The 26,835-nt window shown below is 43.2% G+C and overlaps 1 protein-coding gene across 5 annotated transcripts in view; it reads right to left on the reverse strand.

Annotated features, from left to right (window-relative positions):
* CRIM1 (cysteine rich transmembrane BMP regulator 1) overlaps positions 1-21,931 on the reverse strand; it is a 195,242-nt gene extending 173,311 nt beyond the window's left edge. For 3 of the 5 annotated variants that reach the window (XM_008970907.5, XM_034952924.3, XM_034952923.3), the window contains exon 1: positions 21,079-21,525. In XM_008970907.5, the coding sequence (XP_008969155.2) occupies positions 21,079-21,409 (331 nt within the window). In that variant the 5' untranslated portion in view covers positions 21,410-21,525. Of the gene's footprint in view, positions 1-21,078 lie in introns of all 5 variants that reach the window. The other 2 variants (XM_003817664.7, XM_034952925.3) reach the window with 2 other exon arrangements.
* Between the last annotated feature and the right edge of the window lie 4,904 nt (positions 21,932-26,835).

Raw genomic sequence — 26,835 nt, forward strand, 5'->3', positions numbered from 1 at the left:
GTATGTGCTATGTATAAACCATAGTTTCAGATGTTGAGGTACAAAGATACAATGACAATGTACATTTACTGTGTGCTTACTGTATACAAGCCACTATTCAAGTGCTTTACATGAATGAATTAACTTAAGTATTCCTTATAACCACCCAAAAGAAATGGATACTATTGTTATTCCCATTTTACAGATGGGAATCATGAACAGAGGTTGGGGAGCTTTGGCCAGGGTAACACACCATGCCAGGTCGCCAGGCTGGACTATGCACTGGCTTCTGAGCCTGAACTCCCACTAGTGCACGGTTTTGTTTCTCATTAATAAAACATGATTTCTCCCTATGGAATTTATCATCTAAATTTCTCCAGAGGAAGTCATTTCTACTGGGCAGGTTTTCTTGAGACTGTATCCCTAACACTCCTTGGCAAGTGGATGCAATGTGTGCTAGTCATACAGGTGGGTAAAATGCCCCAAGACTGGGGTGACTAATCCTCCAAGGAGGAAGCAACAGGGCCAAGAGGGCAGAGCCAGCACTGGAGTGAGACCAGCGCCACCAGTGAGCTGTCATCAGCTGGCTGGACAGTGCCCCTGAGCTCTGAACAGCAGAAAACACCTGTGTGCAGGGCTGGGGGTCGACCAAGGGCAGCTGTTGGATGTGGGCCTTCCGGAACCCACATGGGGGGAGGCATGGGAAAGGGATTCAGACCCTGAAAGGGGAAATCAGTGACCAACCCATGAAGAGACAAAAGACAGAGCTCAGGAACTGCTGCTCTGTCTCTCTACATTAGAGAGAGTGATACACAGACACACAGGGTTCACAAACTCCAAAATCCCACAACTCCATCCCCCAAATGCTATAAGCTTGCAGTATTTACATACCTGTCTTTTCCCAAGAAGCTTGGTGTTCATTATTTTTAAAAACCCTCACAGGAGGTCAGGAAGTCAGGCATTTGAATACAAATACCAAAAGAAAGGGAAAAGAACTGCTGTGGTTGGTGCAGCAAAGAATTCTGAGATACCCACTAAAGGAGATCCAGACAATGAGCATCACCCCTTGGAAGCACCAACTCCAGAGGTAAAAGCGTGAAGCAGCTATAATCAAATCCATCCATAAACAAATCCAGCCAGCATTTACCCCTGGCAAGAACCTCCAAGTCTATGACCTCCCTCAAACTATATTTACACCTTCTCCCACATTCTCATATCCCCACAGCCAGAAATAAACCCAGGGCTCTCAAAACTGAGCCTCTCCTCCTCCCGCTCATGCGAGTTGGCCCAGCTCCAAGGCTCTGTAAGCAAGGAAATGCAGTCCAGGGACACTGTATGAACGCTCACCTACTGTTTAAACATTCGCCTCAACCTGCAGCTTACACAGGTCACGAAGGCTTCACTATCTACTGTAGAGCAAGGAAGATACAAATCCATTTCACTATAAATGAATTTAAACATTTATAATCACATTGGTTAAGAAGCTTTTGGCAATAAATAAAAATAAAAACCACTTGAAGCTTTGGCTGAAGATCAACTGATTAAAGAGGAACTATATAACACTGGAGACAATCTATTGATTCCCACCTTGAAGTTTTATAAATTGGTTCCAACAGGAGCTACAGGCCCTATGTTGGGGTTAAGCTTAGCGAAGTCCAGGCCCTCTCTCCCTTTCTAAACCTTTTTTTCTAATGGGTGTCAGCTTGCCTTACACCTCTTTATTCATCCTGGAGACACAATTTCAGCATACATATTTTGGTAGTGGTGGTTATGGTGGGTGCCAAATATTTATTATTGTAGAACATAAATGACTATTAAACTTCAAAATGTTTATTTTACATGCTTGCTGACTTTAGCTAATGTCATTATCCTATGATCCAACTAAAACTCTACAAATACACAAGGTTAAACTGTTAAATTTGCTGTGATTTCACCTTCAAATTAGTTTTTCAGTACAAAGTTTGCTCCCTCAAGTCAATATGTTGGTCCAGAAAGTATCTGTGAAAGTGTAATAGTGCATATTAATCACTTAGCCACATACTGTGGCTTAGAAAGTCTAAATAGGTACTCTTTCCAACTAATAAGCAGCCAGGTTCAGGGTTTTCTGGACTATGTTGATTGGTATATATCTTACACTAACTATATCTTCAAAGATTTATCATTCAGAAACAAAAATTTAGTATTAAAGAGGTAATCAAAATGTTTGTCTTCCTTTTGCTAATCTAAAGAGCACTTAACATTTACATAAAATATATTTGAAGCCTGGTGATTTCATTTTGTATACCGTTTATACAATTTGCTTTGAGGATTTGTATTTTTAAATAAAGATTGCAGAAATCAACCTGAAATATTACAACAGGTGCTATATACCTTCTGAATATGAAACCAGTATGAGTTGCATTATATGAGTCAATAATAATACAAGGAAAAGTCTATTTTCCTGATACAATTTCAACAAACTTAATCCTGATAATGATCCGAAGTTTTTTTTCGAATTTTGTAGGTCCCTTGCTGGATAACGTCTAGCCCTCTGGTTTTAATTTATAAGATGGTGGAAGTGGAAAACTGCTTTACATCCTTGGAAACAACAGCATATGGCATATGCAAAGCATACGGCATATGCAAAGCATACAAGTTGCAAATTCATTTTGAAGTTAATATCTAGTACCCATTTAGAACTTAATTATATCCATTTTTCATACTAAGTAAACATTTGCAATACAATAATATGCTACAGAAAAAAAAAGCAACAGAATTAAAATGTCTCTACCTGGAGAGCTGGCTATTTGCACAAAACCTACAAATCGTTAGTTAACTTTACAAAGCTTCCATACTCTTAGAGTCAATACAGTTCTGCTGATACTAAGCACATCAAAAAAAAAAAAACATCAAGAGCCACAGCCCTCATGCCATGAGCCTAGGAATCAGATGCACAGGTAGTGAGTGGTCAGATGCTTAGTAAGAAGAGATGACACAATCACGGCTATCTGTTTGGAGCACGCCCAGGCACTCAGGAAAATAAATTCCATTACGACTACATAGGATTTTATCTTAAATAGAATTTTTTTTTCCTTTCTTGCTTTTTAAGTAGTATGGAAAAGAAAGGGGGAAAGGAAATGAGGAGTAACACTGCAGTCAGTACAACCCAATTGCTTGACAAATCATAATAATGAAGACAAGGTAGCAACATAGGACAATGTATTTGATATAATGTTAGATGGGGATAAAAAACATACACGATGGGTGTAGGGGGAAGGATGTCTACAGAGTAAGACTAGGCAGGGATATACACAAAAACATGAAGCTAGTTTTTGTGTTTGGAACAAGAGCATTTTAGATAACTGTTTCTTCTATTTCCCAAACTGTCTAGTAAAGTTATCCCCTTATAGTAGCATTCTTTAAAAGATGGCAGTGGGCCCAACATTTGGCTCCAGCACACACAGCTAGTGATGGGGAATACATTGAAGAAATAAAACTACAAAGAGGGAATTTAGATAACACCTTTTTCTGAGTGACCCCTTTAATAAGGGGCTTCGGTCTCCTTTCACGAGGCAAGGCCCCTTCCCTCATGCAACTAAGGTCCAAGAATCTTTGGGCATGAAAACTTCTAAGGAATATCTGCATCAATCCTTTTTGAGTCTACCTTTCTTGACACATAGTATGGGTAGGACATCAGCAACTATAAACCTGGTAGGTGCCTTAGGAACTGCCGAAGAGGAGACACAGGAAAAGACACCCATGGCTTTATGTAAGCCACTTAGGAGACAGACTATATGTATCTAATCTATGTAAATTAACGAATGATGGCCAGAGGCAGATTTTTTTTTGTTCTGTTGGAATTAACAGAACCTAACAGCTTCAGTTTGAAAAACATACTCCTATTACAGAAGAATGGACATAACAGACTACCAGGACACGCACATGACCCTGTGAGCAATTTTTGCATGGGTGTATGTTGTATACATGGATGCACATGCACACATCACATAATCTCCAACGTGTGCACAGCTGTCCACTGTAATGACATTTTCTTACTGTGACAAAAGACTGACAGAGAATGCCTGCATTTCCATACATACAGGTTCAGAGATACCTTCCCATGGCCATTCTGCTGGTCCACCGGCTCCGCAAATGATGACTTCATTTCTACCTCTCAAAATGCCCCATCGGTTTGCTTTCTTTATCACAAATGTGACCTTTTCTCCCCAAGTGCCATCTTTGGGTACAGCTGTAGGAACGAGAGGCCAGTCAAAGGCTGGTTCGAGCAACTGATTTCCCCAAATAGCTCTGAGAGGTTCTTGTCAGGACTCAGGTTAACCCAGCTGTCTGTATCACTGAAAATGGTACTTGCTGGTTGCACTTCACACCCACTTCTCTGGTTCTCTCCTTCCAGGAAGTCTATTTTTCAGTTACAAGAACCGTTTACTTTGGCTTACAGGCTGATGGGCACTCCCTCCTTCAAGAGTGTTTCCTAATCCTCTGCCTCCATTCATTTACTCTACTAATGTCTGAGGAAAAGTGTGCTATTCCATCAGCAAGAACAGTTCTGGGTCCTTTACCCACACCCTCGATTTAACTGTGGAATCACGAGTTTTGAGAAACACACACACTTCTCATTTTGGCAGCATTTGCCATCAGCTCAAACACTCCTTCTGCTGATAAAGTCTTAGAGAAGGCAACACTCAAAAGAAAACATACCTGCCTAGGAAGTCTGGGAACAGATTTTTAAGCTTTTTTTATATGAAGCCATATAAAAGTTTTAAAAATATTTTTAATGAGTTATAGGAAAATCATCAGTGGACCCTCAAAAAATAACCTTGCTTAAATCTTCACTGTTCATTGCCACTGTTCATTATGGACAACCAGAGCTCTACAGCTGTAACTTTACTTAGCCATCAGTTCCAGCTTCTCTCCTTCCCTTTCCTAAAACTTTTGTAACTGGTGATGACCAATAAAAGGATCTGAAGTGGGCTACTGGGAAAGCCACCAACCATACACTAACATTATCAACAATTTCCATCAGGTATGAGATGAGCATCGTAAACTTGGGAAAGCTGAAGGGCCATGCCGCAGCAGAAAATTAAACCTGCCCTAAGAAAATGGGCACATTGACTAAAGTGATAAAATGGCACAGGTACCTGAACTTATATCCAGGAGAATTCTGCATGTGTCTTTAACTCTATATACTTTATCTTGGCCAAAACTCTCTAACTTTAGCAGCTGAAAAGCTTAGCACCAAATGTATCAAGGTTTTAATTTGCTATGTATCCTTAAGTTTCTAATGTCTTATTCCATCTTAATTTGTAAACCTCCTTAAAACCTTTAGAAAAACAAACAAACAAAGAACTTATAACTAGTGCTACAGAAAAAACAATTCCACACTGAATGTGGAATTACTAAATAACAAGTTGGGGCTCCAGCCACTAATCATCAAAAATTCCTGTCTCTGAAGTCATAGGGTTTGGAGTAAATCCAAACGGAATTTTGCTTTCCTAAATGCCTTAAAGTGCATTCCTATGGAATTCCTGCTCGAACCATTGTGAGGCATTTTAATTATTCCCAGTCACACACTTCCACCCTCAGGTTGTTGGCTTAGGATTTCCTCCCCCAAAGAAGCTGTACAGTTAAAAATTCCTTAGGATATCTGGAGATCACCTGAAGCAGTAAACAGGTTGCATCATACTGCACTTGGCACTCACATATTGAACATTCAATACACGTTTCTTAAACTAAACACCCTCCTGATTAATCAACATAAATGTTTGTTAAGACACAATCCTGGATTAGTTGAGAATTCAGAAGTCTATTTTGCTATCACCAAGTCATGATTATATGGTCATCTGAAGTGTGTTGACAATTTATAACCGATTTATCAGTTATTGTTTACAAGCAGCTGATCACCACAGTATCTCAACCGTTTAGTACATCAGATCCCTGGCAGTCAAGAGAAGGTTACAAGCAACCACCCACGAGGAAAATTCCTATAAGCTGATAAGAGGTTAGTGAATGAAAGATGACACCTTTATGACAAACTGACAAGAAGAAAAGTCCACACAAATAAAAATTATCTTTAAATATTTGCCAAAAAAATACAGCTAAAACTAATTCATCATGGAAACATTACAAAAAATTCTAAGACTGATCGGCATGAGCAAAGTTAACCAGTTTGAGCTTCCTCCTGCAATGCTATGGCTTCTCACTGGGATTCTCTTAATGGGGAGTGCCATTCGTTTCAGTTTCCACAATGCAGACCAAATGGTTCGACGAAAAAGTTTTTGTATAATATCTTGGATGACCTTGAGTCTAGATTTAGTCAACAAATGCTCATTGAGTTCTTCCTGTGTGCCAAGCGCTAGAATAATACACAATCCTGGCACTCAAATAGATCACAATGAGGCAGAGAGACAGAAATGTGAACTCTAACACAGTATGAAAAGTGCTATAACAGGGGAAGGAGAAAAGTGCTATTTATGGTCACTGGGGGATGGGGGATGGGGGATGGCATTACTTTTTCCTGGGCAGGGCAGGAAGGCTTCACAAAGGAAAGAGCATAAAGTGGTAGGGCTTGAGGGATGCCAACACATATTAAAGGACGTGAAGACAACTATGGGGGCATCTGAAACCTGACACCACACCCATTTTCCAGTTGCTGGCCTTACCAAGTCTTTGGTTGCACTAGATATTAAGAAGAATGTGTTGACCACATCTCCTGATTTTCTGAGCTCTCAAAGGGTCTTTGTCCAAGATACACTGGAAATAAAGTTGGAAAACCTAAAACTTTAAGAGCACGATGGTCAGGTCTTTAATTTAGGGGTCTAATTTTCCCTTACCTGTGGGCTTTAAGTAATAACATGCAGACTACTAAGGTCCTATGGGAAGTTAAATGCTTATTATACTAAGATTAGAAGTAGAAGGGGAATAACTATGCATATGAAATATGTCCCCTCTAAAGAAAAAAAGTTCACTGTTCCTTCTTAACTAGTGGTCATCCTTTATCCCTTCTCTCTCTTTTTAGCTCCTAATACCATCTACTTTTCCATTCTCTCAAGAAATATTATCACCCAAGCATTTCTGACTCAAGGGCATTCACTTACATGTTCACACACAATTTTAAAAATATAATACCTGGATTATTTTCAGTGCCAAACATAGCTGTAATTATGTATTTCTTTTGGACATGCTTTATGTTATTAAAGCATGTAAATACTTTATCTCCCTCAAGTTTTCCAGCCCTCAGTTGGCAGAAAGTCTTTTCTTTTTCCTTTCTCTTTCCAAAGCTACTAATACAATTTCCTGAATAGACAGTCAATAAACTTGGTTGCTGAGGGCTCACCTTTTCCCAGGGCAGTGTTTGAAAATAATTTCATCTACTGCCAACAAAAAACACCTCTGGCTTCTTTTATTTTACTTATTTACCTACAGAGGTCTCCCATTTCTCACTGTAAATTTCTGCTGCTTCTTTCCGCTGTCTGCGTAAGGTCAAAAAGTGTTTAATGATGGCATACTATTTAAAAAAAAAAAAAAGCTTTTGTCCCAATCACTAAGTCAGCAATATTCAGAAGCTCTACTTGCCCACTTATAGATATCCCAATTAACAGGCAGTTTAAAACCCAAAGCATCTTAATCAGAATTGTTTTTTCAAATGCAGTAAGTAAAACAATGTGCAACCTTTTATTAAGAAGTCATTTTCAGTTTGCTGATCTACAGAGTAGATACTACAGTCAACTTGCTTCAAGCTGGGGCGTTGTTTCCAGCACGTCCGTAATACAATGCACGGTATTCTTCGTCTGTGTTGTGCCCTCAGCAACTGAAAAAACACACATGCACGCGCACACCCTACATCCAACGGCACAAAGTTAACTACACATTCAAAGAAGGAATTAGCTTCCTGTCTCTCAAAGAGTATTCTCACTCAGCGGCCCAGTGGCTGATGCTACAGAAATAGTTTACTACCCTGGGTACATCTTTTCAGGCCAGCAAATCTACCACAACCTTGTACAGATCCTTGTTGTATAAACTTTTATCACTTTCCTCCCATTTATCATCTTCTCGAATGTTCCTATATGGCAACATTTCTGACCTATATTACATATAACATTTCATATGTTCCTATATGGCAAAAAGTTCTGTAGAAATGTTTTCAGGTCAAAAGCTCCCCCTGCAAACATTTTTACAGAACTTTTTGTCGTTAATGCAGACACTGTTATTGGAAGGGATCCTCACAGAGGAACTGACTCTTGCACCACCTTCTGTCAATGGCTGGGTTGCCCAGTAGCTGGAAAGCTGTGTGCACTCATCCTTGCTGGGAAGAACATGGAGGCAAATGTTAAGACTGCTGGAAAGCATCTTTCCATTGGCTTTCAGGACACTTGAGATCCAGCAGGCACTGGGCTGTGGTAGGGATTCACCAGAGGAGGAGGGCCAAACTACAGCACACAGATGTGGGCAAGTGGGGTCTCTAACTGACCTTCTAACATAGACCCCTCACTACAGCAAACACACATGCACTCATGGGCTGCTTTGTAGAGAAATGCTGGGCCCCTGGCATGCAGATTCTCATTACTGCCGCAGAGGTTTAAAAGTTCTTAAGCTAATATGCACCAACCAACCTGGAAGAAAAGCAAATAAAGACCTATTTATATACCAAAAAAGAGTAAAGGAGACCCTAGATTGGGCAAAAGCTCAGGTTAGTAAATTAACACCACCCCATTCCAGAAATCTAGCCTGGAAGAGAGACGGTAAGATCTGGAACAGGATTTAACTTTTGATATTATCTTTTTAAAATGGAAAGAAAGAGCAAGCCATAGTACAACATAAAATGTTTATCCAGTTATTAGTAAACTTTTAACAATTTCACAGATTGGAGTGAAAAAAAATTTTCTGGAGCAAAAAGCAAAACGTATTACAGAAAACTAAAAATTATGTAAGTTTACATACCTAGGAAATGGTGGCTTAGGTAACTGCACTGCAAGTGAGAATCATGGAAGAGAGCTATGTAATAATTAGCCACTGAGTTTTCTCATATGACATACTCCCAAATGGAATATTTCACATTCAGCAGACTTATTAATGAATAAATGCCCAATGGGAATTAACTAGTACCTCATTCTGGAAGGCTGCTCTTGGCAAAAAATGTAATAACCACAAGGCAAACAAGCTGATTGCTAATATACACTGGAAGCCGTGCTGGGCATCATTTTCTTTCGAATAATGCCTATTACTTTAAGTTTTAGAGCCGCAGGTTCATGCTACCTAACCTTGCTCAACGTCCTGCCGCTGGACAACATGCAAAGGAAGGGTGAAGTTTCTGGACAACTTTCCAAGCTTCGCAGTTGGCTTGTACTTGAAACATATTTAGTGAATATTTGCTGTCTCACATACAAGCAAAGAGCTTCCTGGTCAGTGGCTCAGCTGTACACAGAGGTGAGGGAGCTTGCGCAGTGTGCAGCATGTCCCTCTGCAGGAATCATCCTTTCATCCTCCCAACGTGAGGCACCAACATGCCACGTTTGGCCAGCGACCCCACACCCCCTTTCATGCACTATTACTGCTATGTTTCTTTAAATTCAGTCTGCTCCTTAAGGAAACTCCCTGGCAAGTGAAAACAGCAGCAAAGGTAAAAGAATGTGGAGAATTTGGCTGCTGCCTGCAGTATTAGGAAGAAGAGCAATTACTCAACTCTCTCCTAGTGTCAGAGGCAGAAATGAGCATGTGAATTTGGGCAAGTTTTGGCCTGTCTTCGCTCTAGCTTCTCCCTTTGCAGTCTCTGTCACCTACCTCCCTCATAGTCTTAATAATTAATGAAGTACATAAGAAAATGGAGAAAGGGAAGGCAGCAAACACATAAGAGAGGTTTGAGTTCTACCCTGAATCCAGACTCAGCCACAGTGAATATGATTTAAAAGACTTCAGGCATTTAAAAGCTGTCACTAACTTCTCAATACTATGCTTTGCTGTCTCCACTGCCGCTTGATAAACATAACCATGGAGGAACTCTTGATCTTTTCCTCTAAGCCCTTCTGTCTACAGCACCTGGCAGTCATGTAGACACTATCACTTTTTCCTTCCCTGGCTCTGCAAACACAAGGTAATATTCGACTCCTGTCTATCACTTCTAGGTCATAAAAACATAGATCTTATGACCAGTAGGACCTTAAGATATCATCTGATTCAGTTCCCATCTTCAGGTAGGTAACTATTTAATTCCCTTTTGACAAATTAAGGCAAAGTCATGCCAAGGGAAGTTGAAGGGTTTTATTTAAGTCACTGGGCTATTAAGAGAGGAAGGGGGATTCAAAAGCCATGGCTGTTTTTTTCTCCTTTATCATGTTATCACATACAAGAATTCTGTAATATTCACCTTTCTGGGCAGCCTCAAACCCCTTCTGAAACAAAATAGGATATACACAAATACAGTCACACTCTTGATTAAAATACAGAAATTTATTTGGTCTTTCATTTTTATGTGATAGGTAGTGGTAATAAGTTTTCTTAAAATCTGCCTGAAATATAGGAACTCAGTGGTTCTGAAAAGCACACAGTATACCCATTCTGTCTCCAACTGTTTAAAAATCCTTCTACTTTGACTTCCACAGACAAAACTGTCTAAAATCTATCCCTTTCCCTCACTCAGACTGTAAAAGCCCATACTTTTCAAAAAAAGCAAAGCTCCCAACTATGGGAAGTGAGAAAAGGTTTTCGAGATCTGCATTTGATAACATGATGGAATATTCTGTCTCTACAGACTTATAAACACACACACAAAAAGGTCCAAGCCTATGCACCCCACACTCCTCACACCATAAGGCCTGAAGTGGTCCAACTACTTCATAAAGTCTAGTTCAGGTCAAACATCCTCAAGGTAGCTTTGCCTTATTTTGGCAGGTCTGTCGCAGTCTTAAAAAGAAGTATCACAATTCTCCAACAAAAGATGTCTTTTGTTTAATCACAGCTGTGAAACGTTTTGCTGTGGCCTTTGGATAAGAAGCTAAATAAGTTACCTCTTGTAGACTGGGACTCTGCAGTCTCAGGTTTCATTCTGCCCTGCCAGAAATTCCTTTCTGTTTTGAATCTGAGATGTTTGTTTATGGTTTTTGTTTTGAAATGCTAAATAAGACAGGCATAGTTTCTAGTTACAGCCTATGGACCACCATCTACTCCCTCTCCTTTTTTTTTTAATCTTTCCATAGGCAAGGTAGCTGGTTGCTAAAATTTCCAAATAGCAAACTGTTCAAATTCTCTTCTCAGGAACTTGAAATATAAAATGGTAACACCCTACAATATAATTAACACTTATTTTTTTTTCTTAAATATTCAGAAGACAAATGTTCTCAGGATAGTCTGAATTAGGGTGTTATTTTGACATCTTTCTCATTTTGTTTGTAGGTTACATGTCCGAATACCAGCACTCTTGATAGAAGTGCTACAAATGAGAGGTACTAAAGGAGTTTCTGGAAGAAAATCCAATTTCTACTATGCGATAATACGGTTTGGTCATCAGGAAGGAAAAAAAAGTTGTAAACCACTGATTCCAAGGATTTTTCTCGTCATCAAGTTCTTTCTCCTTGTTCTACAATAGCCAATTTAAAGCATCTGCCTTATGAATTATCAGCCAATATTTACTGGATAAAAATGATACTTATTTTCAGGTACAAAGGAAAGAGTCACAGTTAAGCAAATGTAGTTCTGGGCTGGGCGCGGTGGCTCACGCCTGTAATCCCAGCACTTTGGGAGGCCAAGGTGGGCAGATCACGAGGTCGAGAGACCATCCTGGCCAACATGGTGAAACATGGTCTCTACTAAAAATACACAAAGTAGTTGGGCGTGGTGGCACATGCCTGTAATCCCAGCTACTCAGGAGGCTGAGGCAGGAGAATCGCTTGAACCAGGGAGTCAGAGGTTGCAGTGAGCCGAGATCATGCCACTGCACTTCAGCCTGGCAACAGAGTGAGACTCTGTCTCAAAAAAAAAACAACAACAACAAAAAAACATAGTTCATAGTTCTGTTCTCCTAAAATGGGACCATACCCACACTAAGAACTAAACAGCTAGTAACATTAGATATTTTGATTCAAGGTGTTCTTCCTACCCCGCACTATATCACAAAGACTCCCTAGAGACAGTGCAAACCCATGGCCAACCTCGACTATTAGTCCACATCAAAGATGGCTAGAATGACTGGGAGAGAGAAAAGCAACACAGATGTCCTCTGGCCCTCACACCCTCTCCTGCTCATTCCCAAGCCCGCAGTGGTCTCTGAATCGGCTAGGCTTGCCGCTGCTTCCTTCTGTAACCTCAGCGAGATATATCAACCTGGCCTGGCTATATCCTTGGGGTCTCCAACGTCTCCAGTGATGTCCAGAAATCCTCAAAAAGTTCTAACAATAAAAGGAAATTTAATTCACTGTCATAAAACCATATGCCATTAGTATTAAAAGGCCATTTTTAAATAAATATTAATTTGAAATAGCTCTTTGGATGTAGGGGCTCAAACCACAAAATCAAGCAAGTGTTCACATTCTGCTGAAATGCCAAAGGCGCTGGGAACTGTAGTTGCACTGGATCAAACCAACGCATGTTTCCTTGCTGCATAAACCCTGTATTCCCAGCCCCCTGTTCTCGGTACTTCACGGTTCTTTTCTCTTTGACAAACATCTGACATTTGAATTCCCCCTCGAAACTCCCACCCCTTTGAAGAGATTTAGTTAAGTTTGGAGGAAATGTGTGTCCACAAAGTAAAGTTTTAAACTTACAGAGAAAGCTAACAAAGAGGAAAATGGGAAAGGATACAAAATAGAATGGAAATTAAAATTAATATTATTTTAAAAAATCTATTTGGTACCAGAAACTAGCATATACACATACATACTATACATACACACACATATAATCTTATACATACATCTATGTAATCATATATATAAATCTCTAATCCTCACTACAATATTTACTTAATAGAAAGCTATTAATATTCCAGTTTCACAGATGAGGAAACTGAAACTCAGAGAAACTAAACAAGCTGATCTCACGATTAAAAAAATAACAGATTTAAGATTTCAACGCAGGTTTGTCTAGCCCCCAGCCCTATTTTCTTTTTCCTAAAACATCCTGCACAAGAAGTGCAGGAAAAAAGGAGGGAGGAGAGGAGACCCTCAGGTCTTTCTTATTGCTGCATCCTCCACTAAACTTTTCCTGGTGGTCAGATTTGGGTTAGACTCCCTCTTACTTGCTCCTGACATGCTTGGCATTTCCGTTATCTCATGGCTTACTGAACTGATTGTAACAAATTGTCTGCTTTTCCAGTTTACCATCAGATAATGGCCTGTGTGAAAACAAGGTCCATATCTTATTCATTTTGGCTGAAAAATAATGACTATAATAGCAGGTAACATTTATCAGGTCTTTTAATATGCATACTCTGTGATACATGCTGTATACATAGGTACTAGCTTTGTGCTACTTAAAAGTGTGGTCCTGGCACCAGTGACACTGGCATCAGCCAGGAATTTGTTAGAAATGTAGAATCACAGGCATCACCCCAGACTAACTTAATCAGACTTGCAATTTTAAATACCTAGGTGATTTGTGTGCACACTAAAATTTCAGAAGCACAGTTTTATCTCACTTAACCCCCACAGTGAACCTAGGAGGTACCGACGACTAACAGAAAAACTGGCTTACACAAGTGATGTCACTACTGTAAAGCACAGAGACAAGACCCATAGGTGATGCTCATGAATATTTTCAGGCAGAAGAATGGCAGAAGAACAGGCAGACCTAGAAAAAGAACAAGAGGAATGGATAATCCTCTGACTTCTGGTTTTGCCTAGTTTATACCAACTGCAGCAGCAGGTTGGAACCATAGCCCCCATGGCGTCAAGCTGTTTCTTTGCTCAAGCCAGGCCAAATCCTGCAGTGGTCACCAGTGTGCACACTCAGGAGCTAGGAGCAAAATTTCCTCCCAGAAGATAATGTGAAGCAAAGTGCACACTGCTGATTACAGCACATCTAGGTTCCCGCCTCCTCCCCAAATTAAGTATTTTTAATTATTTGCTCACAGATAAATGGTTACATTTATAATTCCTACAAATCAATGCAAAATAATATCAGACCTAAAACATTACTCAAAATATACAAACTTTGTAGAAATCATTTAGACAAGGTATAAAAAGATAGTCATGGGCGGGGGGGGGGGGGGGGGCGGCGACGACTACTGAATTCAGTAACAATTTGCTCCCTTTCTAAGAGCCCAACCTCCTTAACTGCTTACCATCAATGACTGAGGTAGATGGGGATTAAGAGAACAAGAGACTGAGCCCAAGTAAAATTGTTTCACTTACACTGGTTAGTAGCCTTGTTAGTAAGCATGTTCCATGTGCCAGTCATTCTTTTAACTGCTCATTAGGGATGCACTGAGTCCTTATAGCAACCCTATCATTAACCTGACTACACAGATGAGAAAACTGAGACACACAGAAGCAGAGTGCAGATTTGACCCCAGAAACCAAGTTCTTTTTTTTTTTTTTTTTTTTGAGACAGGGTCTTGCTTTGTCGCCCAGGCTGGAGTGCAGTGGTGCGATTTCAGCTCACTGCAGCCTCCGCTTCCTGGGTTCAAGCAATTCTCCCACCTCAGCCTCCCTAGTAGCTGGGATTACAGGGGCCTGCCACCAAGCCCGGCTAATTTTTTTGTATTCTTAGTAGAGACAAGGTTTCACCATGTTGGCCAGGCTAGTCTTGAACTCCTGACCTCAGGCGATCCATCTGCCTCAGCCCCACAAAGTGCTGGGATTACAGGCATGAGACACCACGGCCGGCCCCAAGTTCTTGAACATTACACTTTTCCACCAACATATAGGTATTTTCACGCGGGGAATTAACTGGGGCTGGAGGAGGGAGGTAAGGAATTGATACCTGTTCACTTTGCAACTAACAAAGGAAAACAGGCTCTTTAAAAACATTTATTTTTTTCATGTGGGCCCAAGATAAAACACGTATGAGTTTAGTGTTTACCTTGAGGGTATTCTTACATAGAGGTATATTCAACCATTCCTCTGTCTTGACTTAGGAAGCCTTGACTAAACAGAGGTTTTCAAAGATGTGACCAGGCTACTGCCCAGGGCAAGCAGCAGGGTGGGTGAAGCTGAGAGGTGCTGATAAAGGGACACCTCCCAGTTTACTGCCCACGCTTATCCGCCTAGTGTAACAAGCTAGAACAAAGAGAAAATCACTCTCAAAAGGAAACTTGCGGTTTTGAAGCACAGCTACTAAAGCATTAAGAATGCAGCTTCATTCTTAGATGTTGAGAAACACTCTGAGACAAATTGCACAGGCTCTAAGGAGAATGGGTAGGATCACCTCCCCTGCCAAAAGAAAGGGCTACTACTCACACTTTTAAACCTAGTTCAATTCAAATTCCCCTTTTTGCTTTGCCACCAGAGCCTGAAGAGATCACTTCAGATGCTTTAATTCCGACAACTAATTTTATCCATATATTTCACTAGCCAATTAATCACACACAGACTTGCAATATCACTTCTACTTGGCTTGAATTTATATTATTATGTAGACTTTTTGCAAGTCTACATAATAGACTTTTTGCAGTCTTGCTGTCTTTATTTCTTATCTTGATTAAGTGTACAGAGCAAAGAATATGTTGGAGAGGTCCCCGGGCTCCCTAGTTTCCCCCTCACCCCAGCAGAAGGCCTTATACAGCATAGAAGACCAATGAATGAATGACTGATTTCCATGCAAAGGCAAGTCAGATCTTTGAAAATGCAGCTTTGCAGAATTAGACCCCTGAGAAGGAAAGCTTTCAATGTGTTATTCATGCATGCTTGGCTAGTCTACTGTTTCTCCCTCAAATAATTAAATGAGCTTTACTGGGGTGTCTCCAAAATCCTGATACCAAACGTGCCATACGGAACACAGTGTTACAGGAACCCGCTTCACTAAATGTATTTCCCTTCCACTCATTTTACCACCTCCTACCCTCTTGTATTTACAGGCTAAAGCAACACTATCATCTCTGCTTGCACCATAGCCTGGGAGATGTTAAGCACACCCACATTTTTCAGGAATTTCACAATTAATGTCTGGAATGTGTTTTGGATTATTCTTCAAAGGATGATATACTTGCCCTAAGATGAATTCAATATTTTCCCTTCTCCCATTCGTCATTCTTCAGTCCACCCCCTCATTACCTCCTTAGGGTCATCTGTTTCATCTACAATATATACCCCAACTTCATAATGCCCATCCCCTGCCTCACCCAGCTGTTCACTCATTCATCCCGGTCACTGCATCTTCAACAAGCCACACAAAACAAAGAAACCTGCACCAAGTCACCAAATACCTCCTACAAATGGATGTAATGCCCACACAGATTAAGGACTGTTCAGTTTTCTTCATATATTAATCTGACTGCTTACAACCCTACTGCCAACCTCTTGCTTGGAGATTTTCCTGGTCAGTGTTCAATATGTGTGAATGGCAACAAATATCTCCAGACTTGCTATTTTTGCCATTCTGATAATACACAATCCATCTGCCCTTTGCCAAGTGTTTTATGTGACAGGACTCCTCAATAACAGGGAAGATTCTATAAGCCTGGCAATCAAAGTGAAGGTCACTGAGTCCTGTCATTTATTTAAGTGCAGTGAATAGTTGGTCTCTCCATGTTTTGTCAATATTTACTTTTGGGAGGAACTAATTATTTCCTTGTTTACTTCGTTGGTTTCTCTTCCCATTCCCTGTTAACATAATGTTATAGGCCCTCTGCTTGTTCCTCTCTGGGATCTAAGGGCTCCCTGTCTACCTAAGGACTTCTGAGAGGAAAAATGAAACCCATTATTCCAAAACAAAGCCAAGAGCTTAATTTTTCTAACTATAGAAGCTGATATTTTGCCCCCCTCCCGTTACTTAATTAGTGAATTAAAATTCGCGGACTCTTAACTTCAGGCCCTACTACAGAGTGGTGAGAGTAGTTTCCATGCGGCTTGTGCAGAACGAAATATTTGGGTTCATTATCTGGCCTCCTGCAGCCTGCTCTCTGGAGCAGATCCCGCACACATTTTCTTCCAAGCAGCCATCATCTTCACTGACTGTCTTCCAGGGATAAGCAAAGAAACTTTGCATGGCAAGTTTCAGGAAACAAAATTCTGTTTTTTGCTGTAAGTACCCCACTACATATACATAGTTCTCTTACACACTGCCCAATGAAAAATGGGTAAAAGGAACAGTTAAAATTCCTGGGGGAAATAAAAGGAGGATTGCGTTCTGAAAGAGGTCGTTTTTAGATAGCAATGGTGAAAAACATGGAATGCTAAGTTCCAAAATATGAAGCTACTGAGTAAATAGTCACCAGGAAAAAAGTTGGTGCTTATCTGATCTAGCTATCACCTGAATCTAATACAGCAGAGTCCTCGGAACAGTGACTCAAATAGTCTCCACCTGGTTCCTCATCAGTCTGTCTGTACAAACTGCCAAAGCAAGTCACCATCTGCCCTTTAACTGCCCAGAGAGGCTGGTCATGCTCTCTCACCTTGCCTCACTCCTTATAGAAGCATAAAGCGCTATGACACATGGGAGAAGAAATGGCTCTCAACCCCTTAGCTCAAAACATAATTCTCACTGTCCAATCAAAATCTTCTTTCTAGAAAATCTCACTTCATTAATTTTTCGAAACTCTGCCTTCGATCCTCCAAAGATGTCTTCCATCCAGATTTCTTTCTCAGGGGTTCAGGATCCACACTTGTTTCTCTGGCTTCTAGGTGATTTTCCTGGAGGCAGGCAGCCTGGCCAAGAAAACAGGCCAGTTAGGATGCTGCAAAGAGCAACAGGAGGTCTTAGCAGATGAATGGAGGAAAAAGACCTGCACTCTCCCAAGTTCCAAAAAGCACTTTCTAGACTGACAGAAAGTAGGAAAAACTTTTAGGTATCAGGCTCCATGCTCATTTTTTCAAATGCACTTACCACCCCCAGCCCCCACCACAAAAGGAATAATTCAATTAGAATTTATTTAATAACAATCTAAACAATGCGGAAAAGAAATCCAAGTGTACATCTCACATGGTGCACAGGACACAACTCATCACATTATTTAATCATTCAGAAAATATTTTTTTTCCTTCAGCATTCTTTCTATGGATAGGATTGTTCTTCTGTTTGTTCAATGTACTTTTACTGAGAGCCAATTGGGCCAGCATGCCTTAAAAACCTAAGGCTGTGAGCCACAAGCTGAAAGGGGCCCATTTCTGCCCATGATTTATCTAACTCATTTTGTGAACTGCAGTTAAAAATGTAATTTTTTTCCCCTACAAAGCCAGTATGAGAGTAAACACAGCTAAAAATTACTGCAAGTTGGCAAACAGAGAATATAATTTGTATTTAAATTATGTCATCGAAAGCAGGGAGATTAGTCATGATAATATTTCTATACCATGCAATATGTTTTTACAATGTAGCCAATTAAATAAGTTTTCAAGAGTTTTCATTAACAGATACAACCAGTAGGGGTCATTTTAGTGCAAAAATTGCAGCAAAAGAGACTTCAACATGAATAAAATATATTGATTCCTATTCATATTAGTTATGATAACCATGCTTCACCACGTGAATTTCTGAATAAAAATGGAAACTGAGGGAAACACTGGCCATTCCGAAATTTCTTGTAAACTCACAGAAAAACAAGAGATAATCAATACCTTCTAGGTAACTGCTGACATCTGAAGACTCCTCTAATTCTTTTTTTAAAAATGGCGGGGGGGGGGGCGGTTGGGGTATCACTTATCCCATGCTTTCCATAAATCTTGTCGTTAAGTGAAAACACTGAAATTGTAAACACACGATTGAAAATATCTGTCTAAATCCAACCATTATATCATGCCAGGTAACACTGTCCTTACTTTGGTTTCACAAATTTATAATGCAAGTTGACTGCTGTTTTCAGCATTTTTTTTTTAAAGGAAGCGCCCTGGACACACAATATTGATAGTTGAAAACAGGCCTGCAAAATAAAAAGTGTTTCTAGAGAAACTAATTGAGATATAATCATGTCAACAAACCCTTCCAAGCATTTCAAAGCGAATACCAAGCACACAGGGTGTTACCAGAAAAAAGGAAGCTATGAGGGATCACATCATTTCAGAGGAATGAAAGGCTCACGAAACTGCCAAAATAACTCTATACTGTGACATGGGATATTGCTGCCAAAACACTCGATTACTGTAAATGTTCCCTGAGCATTTCCTTCAGCAGAAACAGACTAAGAAGAAACAAAACAAGGGTTAGAATCTTCAGAACCTGCAAAAGTCCTTCTTGGAACACAGCAGTTTCCACTGCATTTAACTGTGTTTCATGTCGCCTGTTCTTTTCAGATTTACGAGAGGCCGGATTAAGTTATACACTTGAAGCGGCAGGGTTCAAAGATGCATCTTTTAGTCTAGGTCATTCAGAATTCCCAAAGTCAAAACACATAAAATGGTATCAGAAGTTAATCTCATGGCCATTTTTCTTGAGGTAAGGCATAAAAACAAGTTATAAAAGGGGACAATACCAGGTGAGAGGCTTTTTTGTACTTCAGGCAAATGAACTCTTCTAACCCAATGTCTTATGTGTGCAGCAAAGCAAGTCCCTCCCCTCTGAGAAGAGTTCCCTTCACTCATCACTGCCCACTAGCTTCCAAACCAGAAAGCCCTCCCCTATTTTCCTGAACTGTCCAAACCCCAAACTATTCAGGTATAAACAAGTACCTATGTGTGGTGTCTGTGTGTATTTAGAGAGAATCACAGCAATGAAGCCTTTTAATAGGTCCATTGTTATCCTTAAGGCTGTCACCTCCGTTTTCAGTATCCCAGCATACTAAACAAACACACACAAAGATGCTTCGGAATAAACCGTTCCCTGGACGGTGCTGGCTGTGAGTAGTGAGGAAGGCACGCCGGGCAGAGGGCGCCTGTCCCTCCTCGCCGCCTCCCCAGAAACGAGGCTGCTGCGTGCGCTCTGCTCACTCGCCAGGATGCCCCCGGAACAGCATCATCAGCCCAACGTCAGCCCGAGCAGGGATCCCACTTTTAACTGATGCTTACCGAACCCTGCCCCCGTTAGCCACATCAAAATAACTCACTGCCTCGCTCTAGACCCCAAACCAGACCAGGCACCCTGAAGGCCGACGCAACCGGGCAGGGATTAAAGCCAACACGCACTAACATTGGCTCCCCAACGAGAAAGACTCCACTAATCTAATCTCTTTCTCCCTCCGTCAATCTCGACACCGCGGAGCACAATGCGTGCTGGTGAAGCCAGCAGAACAATCCCCGCTGTCAAACAAACAAAAAGGAAGAACCGGCAACACGATAGGAAACGCGCGGGTATCTGACATTAAAAAGCAGCCACTAATAGCAACAACTTTTCACTCCCAGGTGCAACCCCCACCTCCTTTTCCTTTCAGGAGAGAAAGCCTTTGACCGTTTACAATGGGCAAATAAATGAGTAACCACCGTGTGTAACTTCCCCTGGGCTGACATATTCCGCGGCTGAAACTGATTTATGTGCGGAGGAGGAGGAAGGGGTGAAGGAAGAGCTCAAGGAAAAAATAATAAGAGTCACTCGGGGAGTGCGAGCTGGAGACACGTCTCCTCCGCCAACAGAAAAAGGACTTTCGCGGCCAGCGTGCAGCTCACGGTGCCACATTGCGCCAGTGCGGGGAGGGCGGTAGGGCCGGGCTCCCCGAGGGGCTCGCGCGCGGCAGAATCCGCAGTGCCCCCCGCCCGCGGCGCCCCCACCTCGGGGTGCAAGGCCGGGCCACCCAGTCCCAGCAGGAACGGCCACACGTGTGCGCGTCTGCGCGGGGACAGGGGCGATCCTCCACTCGCTCGCCCCCACCCACCATACCCAACCTCGCCCGCGACTGCCTAAGCGTCGGGGGGAACAAGGAGAGGGAACGCGGGGCCGCGGGGGCACTCTCCTGGGGGCGGCGGCCGCCCCTCCTCCCGCAGAGCCCTCTTTCCTCCAGAAAGTGTCGGCCAAACTTTGTTCGGCACAACCAGCGCCGAGAGGGCGGCGCAGGCCAGGTGGGAGGGGGCCCGCAGCGGGCGGCCGTACCTTCGCAGACGCCCGCTTCGTACTCGGTGAGGGAGTCGCCATTGAGCGGGGGGCGGATGACACAACGCAGCCCCCGGTCGCAGGTTCCGTAAATCCCGAAGGTGCCGCCGCAGCTCTCGTTCCTCTGGCTGGCGCACGTGTAGCAGCAGCCGCAGACGCCCTGCACGATGCTCCCCGGGCAGTTCCTGGGCTCCTCGCACTTGGACTCGTCACAGGGCAGGCAGACCAGCGCCCGGGTGCCGGAGCGCGCCAGCAGCAGCAGCAGCCCCAGCAGCGAGACCAGGAGGTGCCCGCAGCCGGCCAACCCCCTGTCCCCCGCCACCAAGTACATCCTCCTGCGCCGCCGCCGCCTCCTCCTCGCAGCCGGGCCGGGAGCGGGGCGGGCGCCCTCCCCTGCGCGGGGCACACGCGCCGCCGCCGCCGCACCAGCAGCCCGCGGTCCTCACCGCCCCTCTCGGGGCCCCCGGGGCGCGCCTCCCCTCGCGGGGCGAGGCCCCCGCCCCTTCTGCGGGCCGCGCCGACCCCGAGCCCACGAGCCTTGGCGCCGGCGGCAGCGGCGGCTTCCCCTCCTCCTCCTCCCGGGAGGGAGGGGGAAAAAAGAAAAAAGTTTCCTCCCGGCAGCTCCGGTTCAACCCAAACTTCTGGCGCGGCGGCGGCGGTGGCTGCTGCGCTCGGCTCCAGCCCGGGCCGGCGGCGCCTCCTCCCTCTCCTCCTCCGAGTCGGCCGGCCCCGCAGCGGCGCAGCCTCCGGGCCGGTCCCCGCCTCCCGAGCTGCCGAGTGGGCGCGGTGGCGCAGCACAAGATCCGCGGCGTCCGCTCCGCGCGCCCCGCTCGCCCCGCTCGCCTCACTCCTGCGCCGCTCCTCCGGGCGCTTGTTTATGGCTGGAGCCTCCGCCGCTCGGGCTGCGCCCTCCCCCATCCTACCTCCTCCCCCAGACCTTCCCCCCACCCCCACGCGCCGCGCGCCGCTCATTGGCTGCCCCCCCCACCCTCTCCCCGGCCCGGCCGGCCCCCTCCGCCTCCCCCTCCCCCTCTCGGGCGGCCGGGCCCTTCCTCCCTCCCTCACACGCCTCCTCCTCCCGGTCTCCTCCTCCCCGAGCCCGGCGCACCGAGCCGGCCGTGCCACCGAGCTGCGGCTCTGGCCCCGGCACCGCGGGTGCGCTGCGGATGGGCTTGGGGCGCACCCAACGAGCAGCGAGAGTCGCGGTGTCCCGGGCGCCCGCTGGCACCGTGGCCGCAGCGGCCGGCCTGGGAGCCAGGAGGGCGAGGCGGCTGCACCTTCGGGGCCAGATTGGAGTTCGAAGAGTGGCGGGTACCCCAGCAGCTCGGGGCCGGGGCGATGGCTGCAGCCTCAGGAGGGTATCGCCGGATCGAACTCCGGGAAAGGGAAGCAAAGGCATGGAACCTCCGCACACTGGATGAGAATCCATCTTCCACTCGAGCTGGGAATAGACTTTGTAAAAGATATTATGTAATGGAGTCTCGGGAACCCTGAGACCTCTCCAGCGAAGCTGAAGTGAATTAATTAAGTGCTTTAAACGGTCTTGGTAAATATTCCGCGGGAGCTGGGGAGGACTGTTGGGATGGCTGTAGCTTGAGTTGAATTTTAACTGTCCTCATTCTGGGTTTTGTCGCTCTGCTGTCTGTGCCAAGGTGCTGTGTTACGGGAGGGAGTGACTGGAAAGTAACAAAGCTGAATCTTTCTCCCTGGAGTAAGGCCGAAGACTGGATTACTACACGCCTAGACGTGACACTACACCCATAGATCTCATGCATCATTAATGCCATATGACATTGCCGTTTTCTTTCTCAGTTCACGGACAAAAGTGGTGGGTTTTCATTGTCTTCATTGATTATCAATGCATTAATAAAGAAGATGTGTGGTACATAGTCTTTGTGATAAATCAGGTACAGAAGCAACGAAAGTGATGCAAAATGCACGGTGTGGAGATGGTTTCTCTTCAGTGGTTGTCAGAAAAGGTTTTCGTAATGATGGCTCTGTCATTGATGGGATATGAAGTAGTAATCCGCTCCGTAGTGGCCTACCATTCACAAGATGGGTACCAGGTGAATAACATTCATTAATTGACAAAAAGTGACTGTGGTCAATGGGGGAAAAAATCGATCCCGTTGCAGGTGTGAAGTGGGGAATGGCTGGCCAAGCCTCTGATCCAAGATGGTCTGGCCGCAGGAAGGTGGCAGCCAAGTGGATTCTGAAAATCGTGACTAATGAACCGAAAGTTAATAGCTGGCAGTGCAAGGAAAGAGGAAACAAAGCTACCTTTGAAATGTTATGTTTGTGGAACAAATTTATAGTTATGATAAATAGTTTAACCACTCTGTCTAATCCTGAACCCAAAAGCCAGAGTTACCAGTGGACTATTCCCCCATGATGGGCATCAGCAAACTAAACATTTCTCCTATCATATTTCTTTGTCCAAGGAGAGGAAGAGGCTCATTAATTATCATTGATTATTATAGGGCCATGAGGAAGATGTTCAACCGTGGAAAAGGGGAGAGAGCATTGCATTTTCTAGAGGGGTTTAAAGAGTTGTTGCAATGAAATTATTCCTGTAGTTGGGTGGGAAGTCCGATTAGATGATCTCCAAAGGCCCTCATACCCTGTGGGTCCATAATAAGTGTTAAGTGGCAAAATCGTTTAAAATATGCTAGGTTTTCTATTAGAAAAACCGAAGAGGCTGGGCGTGGTGGCTCATGCCTATAATCCCAGCACTTTGGGAGGCCAAGGTGGGCAGATCACTTGAGGTAAGGAATTCGAGACCAGCCTGGCCAACATGGTGAAACATGGTGAAACCCTGTCTCTATCAAAAATACAAAAATTAGCCCGGTGTGGTAGCGCATGCCTGTAATCCCAGCTACTCAGGAGGCTGAGGCAGGAGAATCACTTGAACCCAGGAGGTGAAGGTTGCAGTGAGCCGAGATTGCGTCATTGCACTCCAGCCTGGGCGACAGAGCAAGACTCTGTCTCAAAAACAAACAAACAAAAAAACTGAAGAAAAATAAAACACACATTGTTAAACATTGTTCTTTCTTGTCACCGAACAAGGCACCAGCACTTCAGTGTGGGATTTGCCAACAAACTGTCATCATTGCTCTGTGTTAAAAGGTCCCTCCCACTCTTGCAGAGGAGGTTATCTGTATTTCTGTTCAAATGCAAGTATAAAGACATTAAAATGTAGCAGATAACATTGTAGGACCTGCAGGAAAAGCCAAGGTCAGGTGATGAGAAAAAGGCAGAAGTGAGAAAGCTACTGTGGTTAGGAAAGAAGGAGGTAATAAGCATTGTCAAAGTTTAGCTTCTATTTATTTTTAAGGGGATATATTAAGGATTAAGGAAAGCTACAGATGAGCACAGGCAAAGGATAATTTGGAGATGACTATTCATTGTCATCTACTTCAGAAGTAGAACCACCTGGAAGGTAGATGGACAGATACAAAATGAGAAAGGTTGACTTCTCACAGGAATTCAAGTCAGGTTTAGAAAGGACTAGGGAGATTCTTTAAGATGAAGATGATTGTATCAGCTCAAAAAGAAAAAAAAATCAAGTTACATTACACATGCCCTTTGGCATAGAATTAATAGTCATAGAAGCAATAGAGAAAATAGGATTCCTTGAAGCCAGTAACTAGTGGCAAATGAGAAACCTGCAAGGTCCTGGCAGCTTTTCTGAAACCAGTGTGTGAATCAGGAGCTCAGTTATGAAATAGCTCTTTCTTATCTGGGATCCAGGAGAGATGATAATGAGGTAGTGAGAAGCTGAGGCAATGATACTGAGGCTCGAATACAAAAGTATTTTCTTATCTTCAAAGACCAGACTATGGTTACAGAAAGAGTTTGGGTGAGCCCAACATGATGACAATCAGGTGTCACGGGTGAAAGTGGACTAGGAAGAATTACCCTGAAATTGAATGGACCCTGAAAGTCATGAACGAATGTTAAGAATTAGAGCCACACATGAAAGGCCTCCCTTTCTGAGAAGCCTTCTTGAGCTTCTTTATCTGTTCTACAGCATTTGTAAGTACCTCTGCTTGTAGCATTTATCATGTTACATTATAGTTATTTAAATAACTCTGAACCCAATTAGCTTGTCAGCTTATTGGAGAGGGCAGGATTTATAAAAATGCATGCATGAATGAGTTGAAAAAGGGAGAGTGAAGAATTACAGTCAAAATGATATTTGAATATTATTGTCTGCAGCCCTTCTCTCTTGGTTTTAGTAAATACCTCAAAATCAGTACTTGAAAGGGATGGTATGGGCAGGAGGGAGTCATCGAAGTTTGGGGTGGGGGTGGTGGGGGGGTGGGGGAGGGGTTGGGGAACAGGTCTGCAACGAACCAGGAATTACGAAGTATTTCTGATGGAGGTCTAGAAGAAGAGATCGTCTGCCCTCTATTGGCCATCCTGGGGATTAATAAATTGTTGAAAATGTCGAAAATCAAAGTGCCCATTTGTTGGCCTAAGCAGAAAGTGGAAATGAGAGGGCAATAGACAGAATGTTAGTATTAGACCCTGCCTTTCCAATACAGTGTCTAGTCCACCTATAGTCACACTCTCTGTATTTTCTCTTCCTGAAATGAAAAGAAAAATGTAGAAGTTGCCTTTGAGTTTGGCTCACATACTCTTGGAATTGAGTTGCACTTTGTATTTTCTCTTCCTGAAATGAAAAGAAGAATGTAGAAGTTGCCTTTGAGTTTGACTCACATACTCTTGGAAGTGAGTTGCACAAGAGAAGAAACCTCATTGTGTTATGAAAACGTTGCATACATATTAGAAAGTGGTACGAATAAACCAGGGTAGCAGGTCTGGCCCATTTTACCCTCTTAGGCCATCTCTCTGGTCTCCTCAGCTGGGATCACCTGTATATGGGTTCTCACTTAATCTAGGCTTGGCCACTGCAGTGATATAGACAGACCCTAGTTTGGAGGCTCAACCATCTGGATGTTGGACCCTTAATCTGAAATTGAACTCTATTATCACCACGTAATACCTTATTTTTGCTAAGTGGGTTCTTATTTACTCTGCCTGTGAATGATAGCTGCTGCAGAACTACCGCAAGGGTTACAAGACATCTGCACAGAACACAGGTTCTCTTTGATGTTTGGCCTAGGATCCTGACACACACACACACACACACACACTCTCTCTCTCTCTCTCTGTCTCTCTCTCTCTGTGTACAAGTTTAAACAAGGTATTTATCCTTTCTGAATCTGTCTTCTCTGTAAAACAGAGACAAGAATACCAACCATACAGGGTATCGTGTGGATAAAATGATTGCTCTCCTTTTCTATTGTTATTTTTAGAGTCCTTCTAATTGAGTGTCTCCTCAAGTTTTATGCGTGAGCTGGAATCCCTGCTCTCTGTTATCTTAGCATCCATTGCTGTGCAACATCTGCTGGATCAGATATTTGCTTTTTTTTTTTCTTTCTTAGGATCTTTTGTTGGCCTTGTTTTGACAGTCTGTCTCATCTTGGGGTTTTAGCCTCTGTGATATTTTCTCAGACTCATTTTGGTCTCTGACTTATTTTAAAGAGCAGTAATTGGTAATGCTAATAGTAATAGCTAACACTAATAAAGATCTTATTAATTGCTAGTCAACATGCTAAGTGCTTCATATAGGTTATTTTAAGTAATCTACGGAAGAGCGCTGTAAGACCAATGGTTTCTATTATCTCTAGTGCCTTATGTTGTCTTCATTTTTTACAGGTGAGGAATCTGAGTTATAGGAGGTTGTGTGGC

The sequence above is a fragment of the Pan paniscus genome, chromosome 12 (genome assembly GCF_029289425.2).
Source record: "Pan paniscus chromosome 12, NHGRI_mPanPan1-v2.0_pri, whole genome shotgun sequence".
Lineage (NCBI taxonomy): Eukaryota > Metazoa > Chordata > Mammalia > Primates > Hominidae > Pan > Pan paniscus.